Genomic DNA, 23945 nt, shown 5'->3' on the forward strand with positions numbered 1-23945 from the left:
GTTTGTTTTTCTTCTATATTTCCATCATGCAGCCATTGGATTTTCATCTCTAGAAAATTCTTCATGTTCTATACACATTCCTCACAGGCTTGTATCCCACAAGAACAAATTCATGGATGGAGAAGAGACGATGATACTTGGAAAACCAAGACTGGTAACATACTGAAGTCACTTGGCTGGATTAAATATTCAAAGCAGTTAAAGGAATAGCTGCGCACCCCTTCCCCGTTTGCAGTGCACATAAAACACGTGAAGACTGGAAATCGGAACGTTACTTCAAGAGAACACACACATTTGTTGATTAAGAATCACACTGTCAGGGGCAGCTTTGCAGTTGATGTCTATGGCATTGTACTTGCTATAAAAGAAACTTCACATAGGAAATCAGAGAATTGGCTTTCTTAAAGCATTATCAAATGGTTTGCCTTGATAGCAGAAAGCTACTTCATAAAAGGGAGCGTATCAGTGGTCTTAATGGAAAAGCCAGATGTGTTAACCGCTGGCAAAAAATAAAGTTGGGTGGGGAAATCAGGAACCGACCTCACCCTTGATTCCAGCTTGCCAATGGTAGGAACACACACACACACACACACACACACACACACACACACACACACACACACTTTCCAGCTTGCAAATGGTAGGAACACACACACACACACACACACACACACTTTCCATGTCTTCTGAAAGTACAGTTTTGCTTTCTAAAAGCCAAACATTCTCACTCAGCATGAAGACATCGTCCAAGGGGTCGGATAAAAAAGGTTAAGTTTTCCCACAAGCAAGTTTCATGCTTCCATTCCATGCAAACAAGAATAAGACCATTCTGAAAGGGAAAGATGCTCTGTTGATTTAAGCTATTTGCAACTGCTTTCCTTGGAGTCCTGGGTCTATTTCTATTTTTCAGTGAAATGTCCATTTCTGGATAAAGAAGTGATCTAGACATGCTGACCCCTTTGGTTTTGGGGGCTCCCGGGGCCAGTGCCTGCACCTTAGGAAAGTGGACAGACTGCAAGAGACTACACAGCGCAGGAATTGTGGGGGAGAGGCAGGCAGGTGTGGTCCACTGGCTGAGACCTGGGGGAAGGGGTGGGGCACACCTTGCCCTATTTTGTTTCTGAGTTTTGGGTTGATCCCTTTCCTGAGGTCGGAGGTTATGGTCAGGAAGGCTAGCTAGTGCATGGATGTGGAAACCTCCCAATTACCGTGTTCTTTCCTTCTGCAAACACAAAGTCAAAGCTGAGATTGCTTGTCCCTCTCTCTTGTGTTTAACGGCAGTGAGGTGCAAAGATGACAGATTTCCCTCTTTAGACTGGAGCAGAATTTCAATTTCTCTTTCTCTCTTTCTCTATTGCCAGTACTGGGACTTGAACTCAGGGCCTTATGCTTTCACTTGGCTTATCACTCAAAGCTGGTATATTACCACTTGAGCCATACCTCTCCTTTCATCTTTTTGGTGATTAATTAGAGATATAAGTCTCACAGACTTTCCTGTCAAGGCTGGCTTCAAACTGAGATCCTTGGACCTCAGCGTCCTGAATTGCTAGGATTATAGGCATGAGCCACTAGTGCCCAACTGAGAATTTCTCTCTCTCTCTCTCTCTCGTCCTGGGGTTTGAACTCAGGGCCTGGGCACTGTCCCTGAGCTTCTTTTGCTCAAGGCTGGCACTCTACCACTGGAGCCCCAGCACCTCTTCCAGTTTTTTTCTGTTTATGTGGTACTGAGGAATCGAACCTAGGGCTTCATGCATGGTAGGCAAGCACTCTACCACTAAGCCACATTCCCAGCCCTAAGAATTCTCTCTTTTTGCAACTTGGATGAGTAAGCTTGTCTCCTGTCAACCTTGGTTTGAATCTTGTATTCCTAACTACAGAAATGAAAGACAAAAGGACCAATTCGACCACTCTTCTCTTTCACAAAGAGAAATCACCAATTCTGCTCATTCACTGTTTTCTCCTGGCAGTACTGACTTGATTTCTCTGAGATTCTCAACATTTGGATTTAGCTCCCTTTTTTTTTTTTTTCCTAAAGTACTGGGGATTGAACCCAGGGCCTTATACATGTTAAGCAAATGCTCTACTATTGAACTCCACCTCTTGCTTCCAATATTATGATTTTAAAAGAGAAACAAGAGAATGACAGTTTTCCTAAGACCTACAATTTGGCCATCCATTTGGGTGAAGTCTACTGGAAGTAGTTACTAAGAGGAAAACCAGGAGAGAAATGGGAGAGGATTCTCTTTTTCACAGTTCACCCACCATAGTTCATTCCCATAGCTGTCAAGCCCAATTAGCTTATTTCCAGGTGAACTTATTGAAATGGATGCACAGACAATGAATTTTACTCAATGGTTTGGCAAACTCTAAAAAATCTCCCTCCCCTTTTTTTGGTGCCAGTACTGGGGCTGAAATTTAGGGCCAGAGTGCTATCCTTTAGCTCAAGGCTGGTGCTCTACCACTTGAACCATGCCTCCAATTTCAGCTTTTTTGCTAGATTAATTGGCGATCAGAGTCTCTCAGGAGTGGTCTGCTTGAGGCTGGCTTTGAACCATGATCCTCAGAGCTCAGTCAGTCTTCTGAATAGCTAGGATTACAGGCATGAGCCACAATGGGCCCAGCTCAAATTCTGAGAATCTGATTGAAAACTGACAATTCAAGGTTTTTGGGTACCTGCAGAGAAGAAAGATGTTTAATCTCTCTTGGGCTTCTCATTCTTCAACTAAATCTCTAAATATCAGCCATGCCATTCTTCAGGATTTCAAAGGCCACAGGGGCTCAAGGGGTGTGGGGTGTTATTAAAAGATAGGAATAAGGGATCTCTTTATGAAATTCTGAGAAAGGTATAAACAAGTCATCATTAATTGCACTTGGAGCCTTTCTAGGTTGATAATTAAAAGTTTTCAAAAATTCTTTTAAAGAGTTAATTAGGCCCCAAATCCTGAGTCAGACAACCCAAAATAGGAATCTTAGTTAACTCTTGATATTCAAGTATTGGTGGTCAGTAGTTCAAAACTGAACAATTAGGTAAATGATGCCTGAGCCGTTTCGTGTTTTGTGTTTTGTTTAGTTTGACACGATCAGGTTTGACGGAAAGAAACGGACTTCACTGTTTTCCCACACCTAGTAACAAAGCTGTGTAAGGGTGCACATTTTCCTCTCTTGACCCTCAAGAGTCCACGCAAACCTCCCCAAACCTTGAACATCTTTCAGCAACTGCTATTGGGTGACAGGCAGAGGGACGTATCTGATTTGTGAAATTACTCAGCCACATGCACCCTCAGAGGGACAGGTTTGAGGACAAAGCAGTCTTTTCCTCTATCAGAAGACGATTGTGAACAAAGAAACGACAACCCCCCTCCCCGCCACTCCCACCAAAAAAGAAAGAAAAAAAATTAACTAGAAAAACCCAGGGGGCCATTCCACATGAAGTTACTCTGATTTGGGCCGACATGGCTTCTCAGAAGAGCGCAGGCCAGGTAAATTCAGGGTGGCTGGCTTCTCGGGGTCTGGCAGGGTGAGAGTTTCTGGAGCCGACTTTTTCCGCGGCCGATCTTTGGGGACGGACAGGAATTCTGGGGCATCGGTGGAGAGGGGGGTGGAGGGCGCGCTGGACGGGGCGCTGCGCACCGAGGAAGGCAGCAGGGAGATGCTGGAGATGGAGATGGCAGGCGGGAACACGCCGATTTTCTTGTTGGTGGCTTCCTGAGTAGCTCGTTCGAATTCTCGCACTTGGTCCATTGTCATGTCTTCGGGAGAGACAGAGGGTGGGGGTAGAAAAAAGCAGCAGTTACTGGCCAGAGGTGGATGGATTCATCTCTGAACTTAACTTTTAAAGGGACTAGGGACACCCTAACCTGGAAAGTACTACAAGAGGACACACTAGGGCTATTCCCTCCTTCCCCCATCCCCCACGGTTATTTTTGTGCCAGGACTAGAACTTGAACTCAGGGCCTTATGATCTTGTGTAGCTTTTCTGCTCAAGGCTGGTGCTCTTCTCATGTGAACCATGGCTTCATTTCCAGCTCTTTGCTGGCTATTTGGAGAGAAGAGTCTCATGGGCTTTACTGCCTGGACTGGCAATGAACTGGATCCTCGGATCTCAGTCTCTTTGAGTAGCTAGGATTCTAAGGGTAAGCCGGTGGTGTCTAATTTGCAATGTTTTTCTTAGGTGGAAAAGTAAAAGTGATATTTAAACACCACCATGCAACCATCCAGTGATCATTTCCTTCTCAAAGTCTATTAATGGTGTGTGTGTGTGTGTGTGTCCTAGGGCTTGAACTCAGGGCCTGGGAGGTGCTTCCCTGAGCTCTTTTGCTCAAGGCTAGCATTCGATCACTCACTCAATAGTGTCATTTCTGGCTCCCCCCTTCCCCCCCCTCCCCGCTGGCTAATTAGAAATAAAAGGTTCATAGACTTTCCTGCCTGGGCTGGCTTCAGACTATGATCCTTAGATCTCAGCCTCCTGGAGTGTAGCTAGGATTATAGGATGACCCACTAGCATCTGACCACTATTTGCTTTTTTTTAGCTAACCAGCTCTTCTCTCAATAACAGCATCTCACTGCTTTTACTATTAGTGACTGCCAGTCTGGCTGCTCCCGATAGCCTTTACATTTTTATTTACTGGGAACAAGGAAGCAGGTAACTAAATTATTTAAATAAGCACTGAGTAAAGTTCTGAGTGAAGTCTGACATTTGTCACCCAAGGATTTCCCCATGTATCTTGCCTTTCAAGTGGTCCATTTTTCACACACCCCCTTCATGTTTTTAGGTGTTGAAACTTCCTTAGGGGTGTGTGTGTGTGTGTGTGTGTGTATATGCGTCAGTATTGGGACGTGACCACGGGGTCTTGTGCTCTCCCTTGGCTTTTTCATTCAAGACTGGTGCTCTACCATTTGAATCATTGTTTCTTTATTTTGTCAGTCGTGGGGCTTGAACTCTGGGCTTGGGCGCTGTCCCTCAGCTCTTCAGCTCAAGGCGAGCGCTCTACCACTTGAACTATGGCGCACTTCCGGTTTTCTGGTGGTTTATTGGAGATAAGAGTTTCACGGACTTCCCTGCCTGGGCTGGCTTTGAACCGTGATCCTCAGATCTCAGCCTCCTGAGTAGCTAGGATTACAGGCGTGAGCCACTGGCACCTGGCTTGAATCATTGTTTCACGGCTGGCCTTTTGGCAGTTAATTGGAGATATGAGTCTCACAGACTCTCCTGCCTAGGCTGGCTTCAAATCATAAGCCTCAGATCTCAGCCTCCTGAGTAGAAAAGATTACAGGCATTAGCCACTGGCCCAGCCTCCATCATTAGGTTTTATAATATTTAACACGTGAAAGAATTCCTTTTGATAATTTTTAAAATTCCCCCAAAAGGTAAGGATTTCATAAAGGAATTTTTTTTTAATTGACAACTATGTTGATCCAAATTTCAGAATGTTAAGAAAAAAAAAAGGTACCTGTGAACTTACCACTTTCAAAAAAGACTAAGACTAGTAAAACTTAAGTTTTTGGGAAAAAGGCAAAGTTAAGACTCTAAGAAAACCTTCACTGAATTAAGCTCTAGATGTGTTTTATGCTGTAAGAAATGGATAGCCTCTTTGAAAAATTACTTTCTGCGGTCTGCATACATGGCTATACCCAAAGCATCCAGCAGGGGGCAGAAATAATCCAAAGTACAACATTTTGCTTTTCTACTCCCAGTGTCTCTTTAAGTCTTCTTTTCAATCGAGGGGTTGCAAAACCCCTCGATTGAAAAGAAGGCTGTAATTTCCTTATTGCTGTGTTCACGAATGTTAATTTTGCACACGTCCAATCTGATTCATCCCAGTTCAGGTTGATGAGTGAAATTTCACTGTGCAACCATGTGGCTTTAATTTGGGATGCATAGCAGCTTCTTGGTTTTAATTGTTTCCCGTTATGATAGAGAAGAAAGACTGTGGAAAAAGAAATGATCCCCAATTTCACAGAACTCCAAAGAATAAGGAAAATGTCAAAAGCATTCCAAAGAACCATTTGTGGAACTTTGTGGTAGTTGAGGGGGGGGGCGGGCACTGGTGGCATCTGTTAAAGTCATGGATCATGACCTGTTGCCAGAGAATGCATGGTTTGTGTGTGTGTGTGTGTGTGTGTGTGTGATAGTCAAACTGAAAGAAAATCATGCAAATGGCCTTCTGCTATTTCTCAGGGACTTTTCTGCCTGGGCTGGTTTTGAACCTTGATCTTCAGATCTCAGCCTCCTAAGTAGCTAGGATGACAGGCATGAGCCACCAAGCAGGCACACCCTCCTACAAACATTTTGTTTTTATCTTTTGAGCAGGGAGGGAGGAGAGGCATGTCTCACGGCTCAGCTGGCCTCACATGCAGCTACTGCATGCAAGCAGGCAGGGAAAGGAAGAGCTCCCGACCCCATGCGGCCTCAGAGACATTCAAGGTGCATGCATCCCACGGGAGCGCCACGTACTGGCAGGATACATTCCAAAGACATGCGCTCAACACTTAGCTGAAAATTTCCAAAGTGCTACCAGGTCTTCCCAACCCTTAGCATCCAAAAGCCATCACTTGATTTTGTGTCACTACATTCTTTTTGAATTTTCTCTAAAATCACACAAAGTATCAGCTCATGGTTTCACAACGTTTTTTTTTTTTTTTTTTTTGTCGGTTGTGGGGCTTGAACTCTGGGCCTGGGCGCTGTCCCTGAGCTCTTCAGCTCAAGGCCAATGCTCTACCACTTGAGCCACAGCGCCACTTTCAGTTTTCTGGTGACCAGAGTCTCATGGACTTTTCTGCCCGGGCTGGCTTTGAATTGCAATCCTTCAGATCTCAGCCTCCTGAGTAGCTAGATCTCAGCCTCCTGAGTAGCTAGGATTACAGGCATGAGCCACTGGTGCTTAAAAACAAAAACAAAACACACAGAAAAAAAAACACCAAAAACCCTAGTGATTATTCCAAGGCCTGGGCTCCTAGAACTCCAGCTGGGGCTGAAGATCCATAGAAATGATTTGTTGATTATGTCTTCTTCTGCTCATGGTATCTCCTCTTCATTTGCATAAGTGATTGAGAGGTAACTCTACTTTCAATGGTGGACTACATAGTACAGTCAGCTCTCTGCATCCACCGTGTGACTGACTCCGGAGAGACCCACTTCCTAGCTCATCACCCCTTCCCCACCCAGTCTGTGAGCCTGCAGACTGCAGATTACCCTACCAGCTTACCCGGAGTAAAAAGGAACTGATTGGCTAACACGGCTATGGGAGAGAAAGCATTTTAACGCAAGTGGAAAGAAACCTAAAATAGCAGATCAGCCAGAAGCCCGCCCTTGAATGAATAAAGTGAGTGTTAAGTATGTTTTGAAAAGTTCCTGACATGTTGTTCTAGTTTACATATGATATCCAGCTTTGCTCTTTTATGGTTGGTGAGAGTCATTTTTTTTTCTTTCTGTACTAGTACCACAAAATGTCTCCATCTCTGTTCTGAGCTTTATAATGAGAGAGAGAGAGAGAGAGAGAGAGAGAGAGAGAGAGAGAGAGAGAGAGAGCACACATCCAATTCAAGTAGCTTTAAAAAATCAATCTGTCTGGAAGAGACAGGACATAGGATTTGTCTAGACTCAGCTCAGCACCTTTATCAATGGCCTGTGGTGGGCACTGCCATGATTTCGTGGCAGGCTGGGAGGGAGCATTTGTGGTATTTCAGAGATCACTGCGCTGTGTTTGTTTTGCAGGGGGTGGGCGACATGTTTGAATAATTCTACATACACTTGTTTGGGCATGATTCTCTATGTCATCCACAGTGGAGGAATGCGGATTGCAAACTTTTATGTTGGTTTGTTCATGCATGTTTTTCTCGTATTCCCGAACATCATCCATTGTCATATCTGAAAGAGGTCAAGACGTTGGCAACTTCCGTTATTCAAGACACACTTTCAATGGGGGGGAGGGGGGAGAGATTTAAGGGGAGCATGGTTGCTTAGCAGTGGCCAAAGAGGTTAGGGGGTGGGCAGAGAAAAAGAAAAAGCAGGGAACGGACTAACTTTATGAAGAATACATCATAAAGTTAGCTGAATCAGCCAAAGAGGGAATGAGGGCAAGGAAGTTAAGTCAAAAGGAGACTTAGAACTGAGGACAGATTATTTAGCTGTGATTTCTGCTTGAACATGAGCTCAGTGGTAGAAGTATTAGCGTGTGGGCAGAGCATAGGCTGAGATCTACTAAAGCTTTCTTAGAAGATCCCTTTGGGGACAGAGGATCGGGTTTGTTTGAGCCAATACTTACCTTCAAAATACCTTTCTCAAAGGGCTGTGGAGTCTTTAATGCATTCAACGATAGGAAGGAAACGTGCACTACTACCACAGGAGACTGGATGCAAGGGAGGGATAAGTGAAACTTGAGGCAATTCTCACACAGACATGTGTTTTTGTTTTGTTCTTCCCCCTACAACACTGGGTGTCAGGGAGGGAAAGTCTACACGGAGAGCTTCAAGTCTAGCCTAACAGCTTGGTGATGGCTGACACTATTTCCACCCATGCTCATCTATAAATAAAATGTCACATGACATGCATTTTGGCCCCAGTCTGCAGTGTTTTTTTTCCTTCAGTATTGCAGGATAATGATCCCTTAATCTGGCGATTCTCAAGAAGAGACAGTGTTGTGACATCCACAGAAGTTAAAACTGCAGCCCTGCATCTATTCAGTGACACCCCCTCCCCCCCAGCAAGGAATTGTTTGATTGACAGAATGATTGATCAAAATGTCAGCAATGATCAGGCTGAGAAATCTTGTCTTATTCAAACTGATCAGAAAAATATAAACAAGGAAGCTAGGTGTGGTGGTACATGCCTTCAATCCCACCACTTAGGAGGCTGAGGTAAGAGGATTGAAAGTTCAAGTCCAGCCTGAGCTACCTAAATCTTGGTCTCAAAAACAAAGCCTCCAACCTACCCTCACCTCAAACAAGGAACCCAGCTTGTCTTTAGTATGAGAATGTATAAAACAACAATTAGTTTCACTTTAAATGGTTCCTTCATTTTACTCCCCATCCCTTGAATCCACTCCAAATATATATATTTGTGTGTATGTGTTTGTCTCTGTGTGTGTGCACACCAGTCTGAGGCTGAACTCAGGGTCTGAGCACTGTTCCTGAGCTTTTGCATTCAAGGCTAGTGCTCTATCCCTTGAGCCACAGCTCCACTTCTGGTTTTTTTGGGGGGAGGATTAACTCGAGATAAGAGTCTCACAGACTTTAATGCTGGGGCTGGCTTTGAACTGTGATCCTCAAATCTCAGCCTCCTGTGAAGCAGGATTATAGGCGTGAGCCACTGACACCGAGCTCACTCCTTATACTGTTTTGTCAGCAATTTCCTCAGATGAGCATTCTTCTATTGCTGGCATGGGAGGATTTAATGTCCTGTCTCTTTACAAAGAAAAGTATTCTGGGCACTTGCAAACTACCACTCTGATCTTTGCCTATACTGGGGCTTGAACTCTCTCTTAGCTTTTTTTTTTTTTGCTCAAGGATGGCATTCTACCGTTTATTTTTACTTTAAGAACTCCAGCTCTACTTTTGGCTATTTACTAGTTAATTGGAAATAAGAATCTCACAGACTTTGCTGCTCAGGCTGGCTTTGAACCTCAATCTTCCAGTTTGCAGCCTCCTGCATAGTTAGGATTACAGGCAGGAGCCACCAATCCTGGCTCTTAGGATTTTCCCTTAGGTCTTTTCTGTATCCTGTGGTTTGATGTCTTTTTGTATCAATCCATGTGTCACATGAGATTGGCTTCATTTTCCAAAGGGCAGACATGTCAGAGCTTATGATTTAATTCAATATGGTCTGGGGTTTAGATGGAATATAGGTCTACACCCAGACCTAGGTGATTCTATTGAGCTGATGATCCCCTCTCGCCCGGGCACCATCCATCAAACACGCTGTCCCAATGCAGTGTGAGAACAAAGAATGCTAAGCAGCAATCTGGCCAAGCAAAGAGCATGCTTTCATTTTTAGAGAACAGAGGTGAAGGAAAAGCAATAAAGAAATGCTACTTTATGCTTACCACCGACACATTGTAGTAAACAACAACAACAACACATTATGCAATGTAACCCCCTTAATTTCAACGGCTGGTTAATCAAACTTCTTAAGCATAGATACACAGAGCATGAATATGAAGGTCACTTTTAACTAAAAGTTTAACATTTGTACAAGTTGAAATACATACCTTTCGACACTTTATTTAGAAAATCAAAACTAAAAGGGAACTTTTTTCTCTGCTCTAATGAACCCCAACAGAAATCATTCTTGGGTGTTAATTAGATCAAGCTTAACAGAGATAATTTAGCATGACCTCTAGGCTTTCAAAGATTCTATCACAATCTATCATGATGTATCAATTTTATGTTGTCAAAAAAACAAGGATGAATATTGCTACCTTATTTATTTATTTTGTCTGAGACTGGTAGCTGACACTTTCATTCATTGGCTGGGACACTACCCACTCAGCCTCCAACTCTTACCTTTTTCATAAAAGTGAAAAATGGAAAGCTACTTGAGAGACTGATAGTATTAAACAATTGTCAACAATGAAGTTGAGGAATATTTACTACTACTATACTATACTACTACTATAGAGAGATTTTTGAATACTGTTGATAAAAATCTTAAAACAAAAAAATCAGACATATTACATAGTATGTCATCTACATTTAAAAAACAATGCAAGTAAATATTTCAAAATGCTCAGTGATTTTTTTTTTTTGGTAGAGATGGGCTTATAGAAAATGTTCATTCCCTTTCTGGTTTGTATATTGGTATTTCCTACATTTTCTATATAAAATAAAAAAAGAACATTATTTGCAAATCTATTCTTATGGGTCACAAGATGAATACTATCCATTTGGAATTGGCAAAGAGAAGATACACTTTTCTAGAATTTTTGGCCACTCTAGAAACATAATTGTTATATTTGATTGTTTTTCAGCAGTAGTGGAGTTTGAACTCAGGGTCTTGTGCCTTCTAAGGAAGCATTTTTTTTGCGGGGGGGTCCGGTCATGGGGCCTGAACTCTGGGCCTGGGCGCTGTCCCTCAGCTCTTCAGCTCAAGGCTAGCGCTCTACCCCTTGAGCCACAGCGCCACTTCCAGCTTTTTTTCTTTTTGCTTATGTGGTGCTGAGGAATCGAACCCAGGGCCTCAGGCATGCAAGGCAAGCGCTCTACCACTGAGCCACCTTCCCAGCCCCTCTAACTATTATTTACTATTTTAGTCACTCAAAAGAATTCATGAATTATATTCCATAAAAGTAATCAAATAGGGGGGCCGGGAAGGTGGCTCAGTGGTAGAGCGCTTGCCTTGCATGCCTGAGGCCCTGGGTTCGATTCCTCAGCACCACAGAAGCAAAAAGAAAAAAAGCTGGAAGTGGCGCTGTAGCTCAGTGGTAGAGAACTAGCCTTGAGCTGAAGAGCTGAAGGACAGCACCCAGGCCCAGAGTTCAGGCCCCACGACTGGAGCCCCCCCCCCAAAAAAAAGTAATCAAATAGTACTGACTTCCTCCACTAATCCTATTGCTTCTCTCCTAAAGATAACACTGGTATGAAACTGAGACACATGTTGATGGGACTTACATGTATATTAACACATATAGTCTTTCTTCTTTACTCAGGCATATATGGAATCATACTATCATTACTATGCTATATTTGCAAGTACTTTTGGTTTACTTTTTCTCTTCCCTTCCCCTTCTTTCTTCCCTCCCTTCCTCTCTCCCTCTCCTTCCTTCCTTTCTTTCTTTTTCTTTCTTTCTTTCTCTCTCTCTCTCTCTTTCTTTCTCTTTCTCTTGTAGATGACCTGTTTTTCACCCAGTTTCTTCATTCCCTCCCTCCCTCCTTCCCTTTCTGGGCCAGTACTAGGACTTAAACTCAGAACCTAATTGTCTTGTTTAGCTTTTTTTTTTTTTGCCAGTCCTGGGGTTTGATCTCAGGGTATGAACACTATCTGTGAGCTTTTTTGCTCAGGGCTAGCACTCTACCACTTGAGCCACAGTGCCACTTCTGGCTTTGTCTGTTTATGTGGTACTGAGGAATGGAACCCAGGGTTTTGTGCATGTAAGGCAAATACTCTACTGCTAAGCTACATTCTCAGCTCCTTTAGCTTTTTTTCTCAAGGCTGGTCCTCTACCACTTGAGCCATGACTCTACTTTTGGCATTTTGCTGGTTAACTGGAGATAAAGACTCTCTTGAATTTGTTTGCCCAAGCTAGCTTTGAATTCAGTCTCCTGAGTAGCTAGGATTGCAAGTGTAAACCACCAGTGTCTGGTATTTTTCCTACCAATGCAAACACACACACACACACACACACACACACACACACACACACACTTCTATTCTTTATCAGCACATCTAAAACTCCCTTATTCTTTTTAATGGTTGTACATGAGATTCTTAATATGTACACCTCCTGATTCCTTTGATCACAGTCCTGTAAATAAATATTTTAAACTGAAACTAATTTTTAATTTTTTATAAACACCAATATAGTCTTGTAATAGCTTCATGCATATATTTATAAGCATGTGTCTTTTTTTTTTTTTGGTGCAGGTCCTGGGCTTGAACTCAGGGCCTGGACACTAGTTCTACCACTTGAACCACAGCTCCACTTCTGGCTGTTTTTATGTTTATTTGGAGATACAAATTGCATAGATTTTTTCTTCCCTGGGCTGGCTTCAAACTGCAATCTCAGCTTTTTGAGTAGCGAGGATTACAGGCATGAGCCAATGGTACCCTGCTGTATCATTCCATAAAAATAAATGGAATGGTTGGGTGACAGGTTATCTGACTTGGCATTTTTATAGTATACTTTGTACTTTATCATCCTATACCTCATGGTAGATATTATTAACCTCAGATTCTTGCTATCAGATAGGCAAATGTAATATCTTCCTACTGTTTTCCTTGTTAGTGGTAATGAGTTTATTGGTCATTTGCATTTGTTCTATGATTTACTATTCATTTTATTTCCTTTTTTGTATTTTGGAACTGAATTTTCAGTTTACGTGATTCTTTTTTTTTTTTTTGGTGTCAGTTGTAGAGCCTGAACTCAGGGCCTGAGCACTGTCCCTGAGCTTCTTTTGCTCAAGGCTAGTAGCACTCTACCATTTGAGCCACAGCGCCACTTCTGGCTTTTTCTGTTTTTATGTGGTACTGAGGAATCAAACCCAGGGCTTCATGCATGCTAGGCAAGCACTCTACCACTAAGCCGCATGGCCAGCCCACTTTTAGCTATTTTGAAAATGGAGTCTCACAGACTTTTCTGCCTTGGCTGGCCTCAAAGTATGATCCATTGAATATAGGCCTTTCAAGTGGCTACGATTATATACATGAGCCATTCGTGCCTGGCTGCCAGTTATTTTGCTTTTAAGGATGGAAAATTGATTTCATAGGAAGGGGAGGTAAGGTCAATATTTGGAAGGCCTTTTGGATACAAGTCATTTGCAGTTACTGAGCTACTATAAATGCTGGGAAACAAGCCATCAGCAAGCATGAATTGTTCCCTGAATTGTACTACGCAGCTGTGGAAGTGAAGATTTAGAAAAGGGAAATTTCATATGCAAAATTCAGTGCCCTGTTCACTGAGCCTCTGTACCTTACTTCCTCCTCCTCTTCCCCCTTTTTTCATGCTCCTTTTAAGTTTAGCAAGGATTTATTATAGTAAAGCAGGATAAAGTCAGGGAACTAGGGAAGGTGAGCATCTCTTGCTCGTGCACCGGCAATGTGAGCGAAGAGGACTCAACATGCCGGTCTTGCTCAGCAGTAGTTATCCGGGGATGCTACTTTCTCCTGCAAATGCCACCTACCCATTTCCCACCTTCAAAGCCAAAACAGAGGTCATTTCTTCTGATTTGAAGTCAAAATGAAAGTCTAGAGCAAGGCTTTGACTCAGGGCCGAGCCAGCAATTGTTAGTTAGATTGGATACTCTAGCTGCAGCAAAATGGTGGTCTCTCCTTTGGCAAGTGTCACGTATGAGCTCATCAAAGTGATTATAATTCAATACAAAAAGCTAGGCCCCACTTCCTTCCTTCTTTTGTTCCTCCCCCTCTTCCTTCCTTTATTCCTCCCTCCCTCTTTCCCCCTCTTCCTTCCTTCTGAATTTTCTCCCTGGGAATACACACACACACACACACACACACACACACACACACACACACACACACACACACACACACACACTGCACAAGAGCCAGGCACTCAAGGTTGTTGGGCAACGCTGGCGTGGCGATCTCTACCAGCTAACACTAGCCTTGCAGGCCTATTTCTCCAGCTGAGCAGGCTTCCTTGGTTGGCAGGCCGGCTCCAGGGACTCCAGCTGATTTCCAAGTCACTTTCATGGTGCAGTGTCATCTATGCCAGCTAGAAGTCACTTTCCCGCAGACTTTTTTAGGGGAAGCTTCAGATTTTCAAAGACATTGGTGAGGTCCCCCGGGTCACAGGTCCCTCTGGCTCCCTCAGCTTGCCTCTCTGAAAATACTGTCAGATTTGAGAAGCAAAATCATGCTTTTGTAAAGCTGGGCTGGCTATTTTTATCCACCACTCCTCTCTCCCCATCTCCTGAAATGTGTTATAGCTTCTCGGATTAGTGTTCTAGTCATGCACAAAGACCCAAGGCTCACAGATAAAGACCAATCAGGGCTTTGAAAGACCAACTCAACTCCTCCACACGGAAATGGCTCCACTTTACAATGAACACGAACAGAATCAAATCTGCTTAGGGAACGACTTTCGTGGAAGGCAAATGCTCAGGAGAGATGCAAAAATGAACCCTTGGATAGGAAAGGATCCTGTCCTGTCCAGCATCTCTTTTCTTGACTCATAATGACACTCTGAAGGTGGTGAGTCTAATTAAAGAGAAGCCAGGGCTGTCATGCATGGTGCAGACCGGTGCCCAGGGGGTGCACTGAACACAGAGCTGACATGAATGGGGCTAAAATTCAGCTCCAAATACACTGCCCAGTGGGGGACTCATGTTCTAATTCATCTATTTAAAGGGGAGTGTTTTCTTGTAAAGGATCTAAGTTTAGCAGCTGTCCCTGAAGAAAACTATGATCTCTTGGTCTAACCCTTTGGGACAGAATGATTTAAATTATCCTTAAATTCCATTGTGGTTTATAACCTATCCCATAAGAATCTGTGATTCTGAATCACTGCTAGGGTATCAGATTTCCCTGGTAGACCAGATGGCTGGGCCTAAATCCTCCAAAATTTCTGAGTCATTAGGTTTGGGGTAGAGGCTTGAGAATATACATTTCTAATAAATCCCCACAAGATGCTAATGCTATAGGTTTGGGGGGGGCACTCACCAGAATCTCTGCTCTACGTGGTACCCAAGGGCCATTATTGGGACTTGAACTCAGGGCTTTATGCTCTTATTTGGCTTTTCATTCAAAGCTAAGGCTCTACCACTTGAGTCACATTTCCATTTCTAGCTTTTTGCTGGTGAACTGCAGTTACGAGTCTTATAGACTTTTCTTCCTGAGCTGGCTCTGAACTACCATCTTCAGATCTATAATCTGGGACTATATGTATGAGTCACTAGTGCCAGGCTGCCAAAGGCTTCTTCATTATTATTATTTTTTTTAGGCCCAAGACTGGGACTCAAACTTGATATCCGATGCTTTCATTCATTGGCTGGCACTCTACCAGCTGAGCCACACCTCCAACCCCAACAAAGGCGGCTTCTTCTTCTTTTTCTTTTTTGGTCAGTTGTGGGTCTTGAAATCTGGGCATGGGCACTGTCGCTCAGCTCTTCAGCTCAAGGTGAGTGCTCTACCACTTGAGCCACAGCGCCACTTCTGGTCTTCTGGTGGTTCACTGGCGATAAGAAGCTCAGGGACTTTCTTGCCTAAACTGGCTTTGAACTGTGATCCTCAGATCTCAGCCTCCTGAGTAACTAGGATTACAGGCGTGAGCTACTGGTGCCCGGCTTAAAGACTTCTTTACACCTTAATGTGAGCCTCACTGAGCCTATACAAACCAAAGAAAAGAAGCAACACCAACCAGGTGCCTGAATTGAAGGGGTCTCTGGGTGTGCTCTTGGCCTTGGTAACAGTCACTGATTTTCCTGGAAGACCCACCGTCCCCAGCTCGACCTTGAATACGAGGCTTGGGAGTCAGAGTGGCTGGGGCTGTTTCCATTCAGTGCATTTCCTGAGTGTCTGTGGCAGGCAATGAAGGAGCCATTGTGGTCTCCACTAACACCTCAGCTGGGTGGCCTGCAGCAGTTCACAAGAAATTGGGTGTGTGCTTCTCAGATCGGCCCACCAGTGAGTTAAAAGGTTGCTTGTTTTGCCTGGGGCTTTGGCTGTGGATCTAGAAAGTGGGGACCCACTGGGGTGGGGCGGGGAGGAGGAACAGGGCTCTGATGATCTGCATCCATGAAAGCCCACATTCTTCCCCTCTGTCTTCCACTCAGACACACAAAGGATTTCTTGATCAACAGACTTCTTGGGCTGTTAAGTGCCTTTCCCTCATCTACCCTAGGTAAATAGTTAGGTGTTTTTCTTAAAGATTTCCAGACGGGAGAGCTTGAATATCCTTTCAGTTATTATTCGAGCTTTGGGTTCCTGTACTAATTTGAGAATTTGGGCCTTATGCCTGCCTAGCATTCCATTTCCCTCTCCCCAGTTGCTCCCCTCTCACGGAATTAAATGTCCTTAAGTCTCTTCCTTGCCCTTGGTTTGCAAAGAACCCCCTCCCCTACTATTTTTTTTTGGGGGTCCAGTCGTGGGGTCTGAACTCTGGGCCTGGGCGCTGTCCCTCAGCTCTTCAGCTCAAGGCTAGTGCTCTACCACTTGAGCCACAGCGCCACTTCCGGCTTTTTTTTCTTTTTGCTTATGTGGTGCTGGGGAATCGAACCCAGGGCCTCATGCATGCAAGGCAAGCACTCTACCACTGAGACACCTTCCCAGCTGCTCCCCTCCTATTTTCTGTACAGGTCATTCACACCCTGGAGACTCACCTACATTTTTTTTTATCTCCCCATTCCTCTATCAATATTTTGTTCTCTACAGCTACCTTTTTCCTGGAAAGTCCACAATGAAACCTATCCAAGTCTCTCTTGGTTGTTGTCATCTTCTTCCTTCTCCCTCTCTCCTCCTTCCTTCCTTCCTCCTCTTCTTCTTGTTTTCCTGGTCCTGGGGCTTGAACTCAGGGCCTGAGCTCTCTCTGAGCCTCTCTGTAGTCAAAGCTAACACTCTATTACTTGAGCCACAGCACCACTTCCGGCTTTTCTGTGTATATGGAAGTCAGGGCTCCATGCGGGCTAGGCAAGCGCTCTACCACTGAGCCACCTTCCCAGCTCTCTCTTGGTCTTTACAGTCACAGACTTCTGGCCCTCCAGATGCTTGTCCCCTTGCCAAACTTCTGATCAGTTCAATTATGAATACTCTTCAAATCCCCGTTCGCTATTGCCTTGAGGTTGGCAACAGCGTGTGGACCTTGAGCTCTGAGATGACCAGGTTAGGAGAGGTCAGAAGCGTTTCACCTTTTTTGGGGGTGGTGGGGTGGGGTGGTGGTAGCTATGCTCCCTTTGAGAATCTGAGAGGAGCTCCCTAGGTGGGGTTACCACCCACAAAGATTTGCTTCGGGATGAGGGGAAGTAATTGCAGGAAGCTGCTTATCCACCTGCCTCACTAAAGACAAGACAAATAGATGGTTCTTTGGATATTTTCACCACAATTTGCTATATACGGCAACTTGCTACTCAACAGAGGGTGTATTTGGACCAACCCAGGAAGATTCATGTACTCCTCAGAAGGTACAGGTCTTGGAAAACTCAACACAAAACAAGCCCATAGCTTACAGAACCACACCTGTCCAAATGTGGCGCAGAAGCAGCAACATTTGTAACCATCGCTGTCTTGGTCCATTCTGCCCCACGTATCCTGTTACTTTAAATGTGCTACCTTCGGCTAAGAAATGGGAGGGATGGGTGAAATGATGATGGAAAAGGTCCAAAATATGATTTAAGTTACACTCAGAACAAATGGGATGGGACTTGGGGGAGGGTCAAGGAGAAGGGTATTTCATTAGATAAATGATCTGAAAGTCAGATGGAAGCTAAGTCACCCATTGGGTGTGTTCATTTCTATTTATAGCCAAGGACACAGGTCATCTGATGATGGGTTCTGGGAATACAAAGGACTCGTGCACATGTCCACAGGGCTGAGCATCTGGGGAGGGCGGGCCATCCGTCACAGGATAAGCAAGCCTCATTTTCACAGAGTGACAAAGCGCAGAACTTCCTTAACTCTTCCCGTTTCATAACCAACAAGTCAGAACAATGGCTTCCAATAGGCTTACTGGGGCACCTGCTCCTCTATGTGCCCTTGAATTTTTACCGAACTGGTAGCAATTGGTGAGGGATTGTTTCAAGTGTTCTCTGCCTCAAAGGACTGTTTTTCTTGACATGAGACAGCTTTGATCCTGAATTGGAGTTTGGGGATAAATTAGGATGGGTTTGAAATGCATCCAACAGAGAAAGAGAGGGCCTTGCATATCAACTATATACAAGCATCAAACATACTGAGGCCTACTTTGTCAGTAGCTCTGAGGCTATTTTAGACCCAGCTTCTATAATTGTATCTCTATTATGTTCAGTGGACAGGGCCATTTCTAAGACAGGAAGCAGTAGCCTGCCTTTGTGCTTGGCCTTCTAGATGAACTGAAATCCCAAGCCAACACATTAGGAAATGGTTCTCCAAGTGACTTCAGGCAAGGTGACTTACCATACCACTCATCAACCCACGCGAAAGCCTGCCTGTGTCCAATCAGCAGAATGTCTCGGACAACCTAAAAAAGGAGAAAGAGGAGGTTGAAATAATACCATGTTCCAAGCCCAGCACCGGTGGCTCATGCCTGTAATTCTAGCTGCTCTGGAGGCTGAGATCTGAGGATCACTATTCAAAGGCAGCATGGGCAGGAAAGTCCATGAGACTCTTATCTCCAATGAATCACCTAAAAAGCCGGAAGTGGAAGGTGGTAGAGTGCTAGCCTTGAGGGGAAAAAAATTATAAAAGCTCAGGGACAGAGCGCAGGCCCCGAGTCCAAGGCCTAGGACAGGCACAAAACAAACCCATGTTTCATTAAAACTCTGGGAAAAAAAGATGGCCCTCACTTCTGGGAACTTGGCAACTATGGGTTTCTCAATCGATGTGTGGTGACGCTGTCGGCTGAAATGTATTATATTATGCTTGTTCACCTCAGGCCCTTTCCACAACACCCATATAATGACAGATGTCAATGGCTTTGTCTCATTGGAGTTGGACTGGGGTTGGGCACTGTTAGCCTAACCTCCTCCATCTTAGGAGCCAATCCACCATTTTAGGCCTCGCACAGACCTTCCCTAAGATCAGGTGATCCTTCCCAGAAATTAGATGACACAGCCTTTCCTCTAATGACAGAACCTCCCCCTCCTCATTAAAGCAGTTCTTGTCTGTGCAGCTACAACCATAAATCTTAGCAACGCCCCAGTGGAATCCCTCACTCTCACATCCCACATGAATCCAGCCCTATACAACTGTGCGTGTAGTGCTGCCCAGCTGCTACCATCAGCCTGTCGGTAGCCTGTCAGGTTACTGACATTAAACTCCTTTTCCTTTGTAACCATGTATCGAGTGATTGTTTTGGGGAAGGTTTTCATGCACTAATGGCAACTATGTCTGGGTAAAATCATCTTAAGGTTTTGTTTTGTTTTTTTCCTTTTTGTGGTGGTATTGAGGCTTAAATTCAGAGCTTTGTACTTGCTTAGTAATTGAACCATATTTCTAGCCCTTTTAGGTCTGGTTATTTTTTAGATAGGGTCTTGCTATTTGCTCAAAAATGGGCTACTGAAGTCTTCCTATTTGTTTCTTGTAGCAGGGATAATAAGCTTGCACCACAATGCTTAGCTTTTTTTTGATGAATTGAGGTCTTGTCAAAATGTGTGTGTGTGTGTGTGTGTGTGTGTGTGTGTATGTTGGACTGGCCTAGGACCACAGTCCTCCCAATATCAGCTTCCTATGTAGACAGGACTATCATACTCAGTTTTCTCCCTTTTTTGTCCAGGCTGGCTTTGATTTAAATCTTCCAGATCTCCATCTCCTGAGCAACTAGGCCCCTGAGTCACTGTCCCCTGCTACCTTGAGATTTTTCTCTTTTAGGTCTTTAGTTAGAACAGCGCCTACTTTTCATTTGTGGGAGGGTGTGTCTCATATTGGTGCCAGGAGGTCATAAATACTGGAAATCAGAACCGCTTCTCTGGGTAACAAGCTACTTCTAACATTCTTTCTTCTCAGATGAAATATCCTAAATATGGATTCAATCAAGGTGTGGTATACAAGATACATATCCTTCTATGTATGACTTTCATGTAATAGAAGGAAAAAAAGCAATTTACTCATATATATGTACAAATATATAGAAACATATTTATACAGCTGGGTGCTAGTGTCTTGCACTTGCACTCCTAGCTACTCAAGAGGCTGAGATATGAGCATTGTAGTTCAAACCCAGCTCAGGCAGGAAAGTCTATGAGACTCTTATCTCCAATTTGACCACTGGAAAATTGGAAGTGGAGCTGTGGCTCAAATTGGTAGAGGGCTTGCCTTGAACACAAAATGTCAGGGGTAGTACCCAGGCCTTGAGTTCAGGCACCATGATGACAAAAGTAAACAAACAATACATTAATAAGAAACAATTTACTCATACATATGAGTATACATATATATATATATACACATACATGTATATGTATGTATATATATACATATATGTGTGTATGTATATGTGTGTACTCTATGTGTGTATATGTATATGTGTGTATATGTATATGTGTGTATATGTATATGTGTATATATATGTGTATATATATATATATATAAGTTGTAGGGCTTGAACTCTGGGCCTGGGCACTGTCCCTGAGTTCTTCAGTTCAAGTCTAGAGCTACAGCGTCACTTTTGGTTTTCTGGTGGTTTACTGGAGATTAGAGTCTTATGGACTTGCCTGCCCAGGCTGGCATTGAACTGTGATCCTCAGATTTCATCCTCCTGAGTAGGTAGGATTTACAGGTATGAGCCACCGGTGTCCAGCATATATTTTTTATTTTTTGCCAGTCCTGGGCTTGAACTCAGGGCCTGGGCACTGTCCTTGGGTTTCTTTTTTTTGCTCAAGGCTATCCCTCTACAACTTGAGCCACAGCTCCACTTCCAATTTTCTGGTGGTTAAATTGGAGATAAGAATCTCAGATACTTTCCTGCCTAGGTTGGCTTTGAACCTAGAAAGCCTCAGATTTCAGCCTCCCAAATGGACGGGATTATGGGTGTGAGCTATTGGCACCTGGCTGGTAAATGGAGGATTTTAATTCAGTAAGTTTGCAGAAACCCAAGAAACAGATCTAATGAAGTGTTTATTCCTCTAGGCCTCTGGATATGTACGCAGGCTTCTAAGATTTGGAGGTAGGAAGCCCGGGTGAATAGAAACAGGAGCAGGCACCATGCATATTTGAGAGCTGAGCAAGTCAGACTCATGGAAATCTAAAGGAGAACTTCAAAGCCCAGTGGTGGTAAATCTACTCTATTACATTAAACACAACACAGCTGTCGCTGGAAACAAGACTCCAATAATGTGTTAATGGCTCGCTTTCCAACATTTTCTCCCCCTTCACTGTGAATGGATTCTTTACAAAACAAAACAACAACCAAAAAAACAAAGGTGTTCAGAGAAAGGCATTCTTGGCACTTAAACTCATGCAAATGCTATCCTCAGATCCCTATTAGCAACTCATGTGCCAGAGCAGGTGTGTTTGGGGGTGACAGTAACACCTCATTTCATTTGAAAATGGGCAAAGGAATACCGTGATACAGCATCATTCTCACTGGTAGTTTAAAAAAAAACAACTCTCAAAACTACACAATCAAACCAGAAGTTGGTGGCTCCTGCCTGAAATCCTAGCTATTCAGAAGGCTGAGATCTATGAAAGGGAATCTGTCTGTCTGTCTATCTATCAATCAATCAATCAATCAAATCTATGCTTGCTAGTCCTAAGACTTGAACTCAAGGCTAGTGCTCTGCCACTTTGAGCCACAGTGCCATTTCCAGACACGATAATAATAATATTTTTTTTTGTGGGTCTCGGGGCTTGAACTCTGGGCCTGGGTGCTGTCCCTGAGTTCTTCAGCTCAAGGCTAGCGCTCTACCACTTGAGCCACAGCATCACTTCCGGTTTTCTGGTGGTTTATTGGAGATAAGAGTTCCACTGACTTTCCTGCCTGGGGTGGCTTTGAACTTCAATCCTCAGATCTCAGCCTCCTGAGTAGCAAGGATTACAGGCATGAGCCACCAGTTGCCTGGCTTGATAATTAAGAGTTGAGTTTCACAGAGTTGAGCCTGTCCAGGCTGCCTCTGAACCATGATCCTCAGATCTCAGCCTCTTGAGTAATTAGGATTAAAAGTGTGAGCCACCAGTGTTCAGCACAGGGCTATTTATTGTGTTTTATTTATTTTGCAAGTCCTGGGGCTTGAACTCAGGGCCTAGGCACTGTCCCTGAGTTCTTTTTGCTCAAAGGCTAGCACTCTACTACTTGAGCCACAGCGCCATGTCTGGCTTTTTCTGTTTATGTGGTACTCAGGAATCAAACCCAGGGCTTCATGCATGCTAGGCAAGCACTCTACCACTGAGCCACATTCCCAGTGTGGGGCTATTTATTTTTATGAAAGTGACAAGCTATAAAAGGTCATATTGTATATCACATTTCCTATAGTTTTTATGTCACAAGGAGAAGAGTCACCTTAGAAACCCTCAGAAAACTTAAATCATCCCCACGTAGGTTTCTGCTACAAAATGAATCTATTCTGACAAAAGTGAGTATGCAATTGAGATCTGTGTTTTGGGGCTCTTAATAATTCTTCAGTAACAGAGTTATTAAGTGAGCAGAAATGCTGGACTATGTGTCTCGAAGGACGACTAGCAGTTCTTTTTTTTTTTTTTTAGCAGTTCTGTTCTAGCTTATGTTCGCAAGATCTGAGTGAGTGAGAATCCCCCCCCCCCCCCCCCCCAAGGAAAGAAGCTATTCGGCCTCTTTCTGAGGCCAAAGTGAGCGGTACATTTTGAAAGCATCCCTTCCCAAATTACACTGACCTGGTCAGCGTGGAGGAGGTCACAGAATGAGAGCTAAAGTGTACCATGTCTATAGCTAGTTTCTCAGGAGAAGATGGAACTTCAGGTGTAAATAAATACGCTCTCTCACCTAAGGTGTTTCCTAGCTAATTACCTGGCCGGGGCTCAGCACTTGGGCATTGGTTGTATAGCGCAGTACTTGAACTTGACAACCAAGGCAGCGACCTTGTCCACAGCCCCAGGAGCGTCTCTGGGATCCACTTTACCTTGTGCACAAATTGTTCCACTCGGGTCTGAAGCCCCCACACCTCGAATTTCACGGTCACCAGCTTGTAAGAACACATGATCGGCTGATGACTATCTCGCCAGCCTTCCCTTAGCTGGCCTCGTCCTGTCTTCTCTGATTTGAAGTGTTTAGGATCCTAGAAAAAAAACATTAAAAAAAAATCAATGCACTGAAACTTTCACCCTCTATGTGAAATGTCCAGAAGAGGGAAGGAGATCTGTGGCTGTCAGGGTACAGGGGACACCCTGCAAGCTCTGAGTGTACAGTGTCACCCAGCCCACCTTCTTCAGAAACAATCTAGGTCCACACTTTAAGAAGCAAACAAGCCAGGTGTCAGTGGCTCACATCTGTAATCCTAGCTACTCAGAAGTCTGGGATCTGAGAATCAAGGTTCAAAGCCAGCCTGGGCAGGAGAGTCTGTGAGACTCCTATTGCAAATTAACCAGCAAAAAGCCAGAAGTAGAGCTGTGGCTCACAGTGGTAGACCTCCAGCCTTGAGACAAAAGAGCTAAGGGATAGCACTGAGGGCCT

At 44.0% G+C, this 23945-nt stretch overlaps 1 protein-coding gene across 1 annotated transcript; it reads right to left on the reverse strand.

Moving 5' to 3' along the window:
• Positions 1-3432: 3432 nt before the first annotated feature.
• On the reverse strand, positions 3433-23546 carry LOC106001519 (cytoplasmic phosphatidylinositol transfer protein 1-like). Its single transcript, XM_013036617.1, has 5 exons — positions 23395-23546; positions 18761-18824; positions 7745-7867; positions 7206-7238; positions 3433-3749 (listed from the first exon to the last, which is right to left on the reverse strand). Exons 1-5 carry the CDS (start codon positions 23470-23472, stop codon positions 3433-3435), a joined length of 615 nt encoding a protein of 204 aa, XP_012892071.1. The 5' UTR covers positions 23473-23546.
• Positions 23547-23945: the final 399 nt, after the last annotated feature.

Source organism: Dipodomys ordii, unplaced genomic scaffold, assembly GCF_000151885.1.
Source record: "Dipodomys ordii isolate 6190 unplaced genomic scaffold, Dord_2.0 Scaffold7, whole genome shotgun sequence".
NCBI lineage: Eukaryota > Metazoa > Chordata > Mammalia > Rodentia > Heteromyidae > Dipodomys > Dipodomys ordii.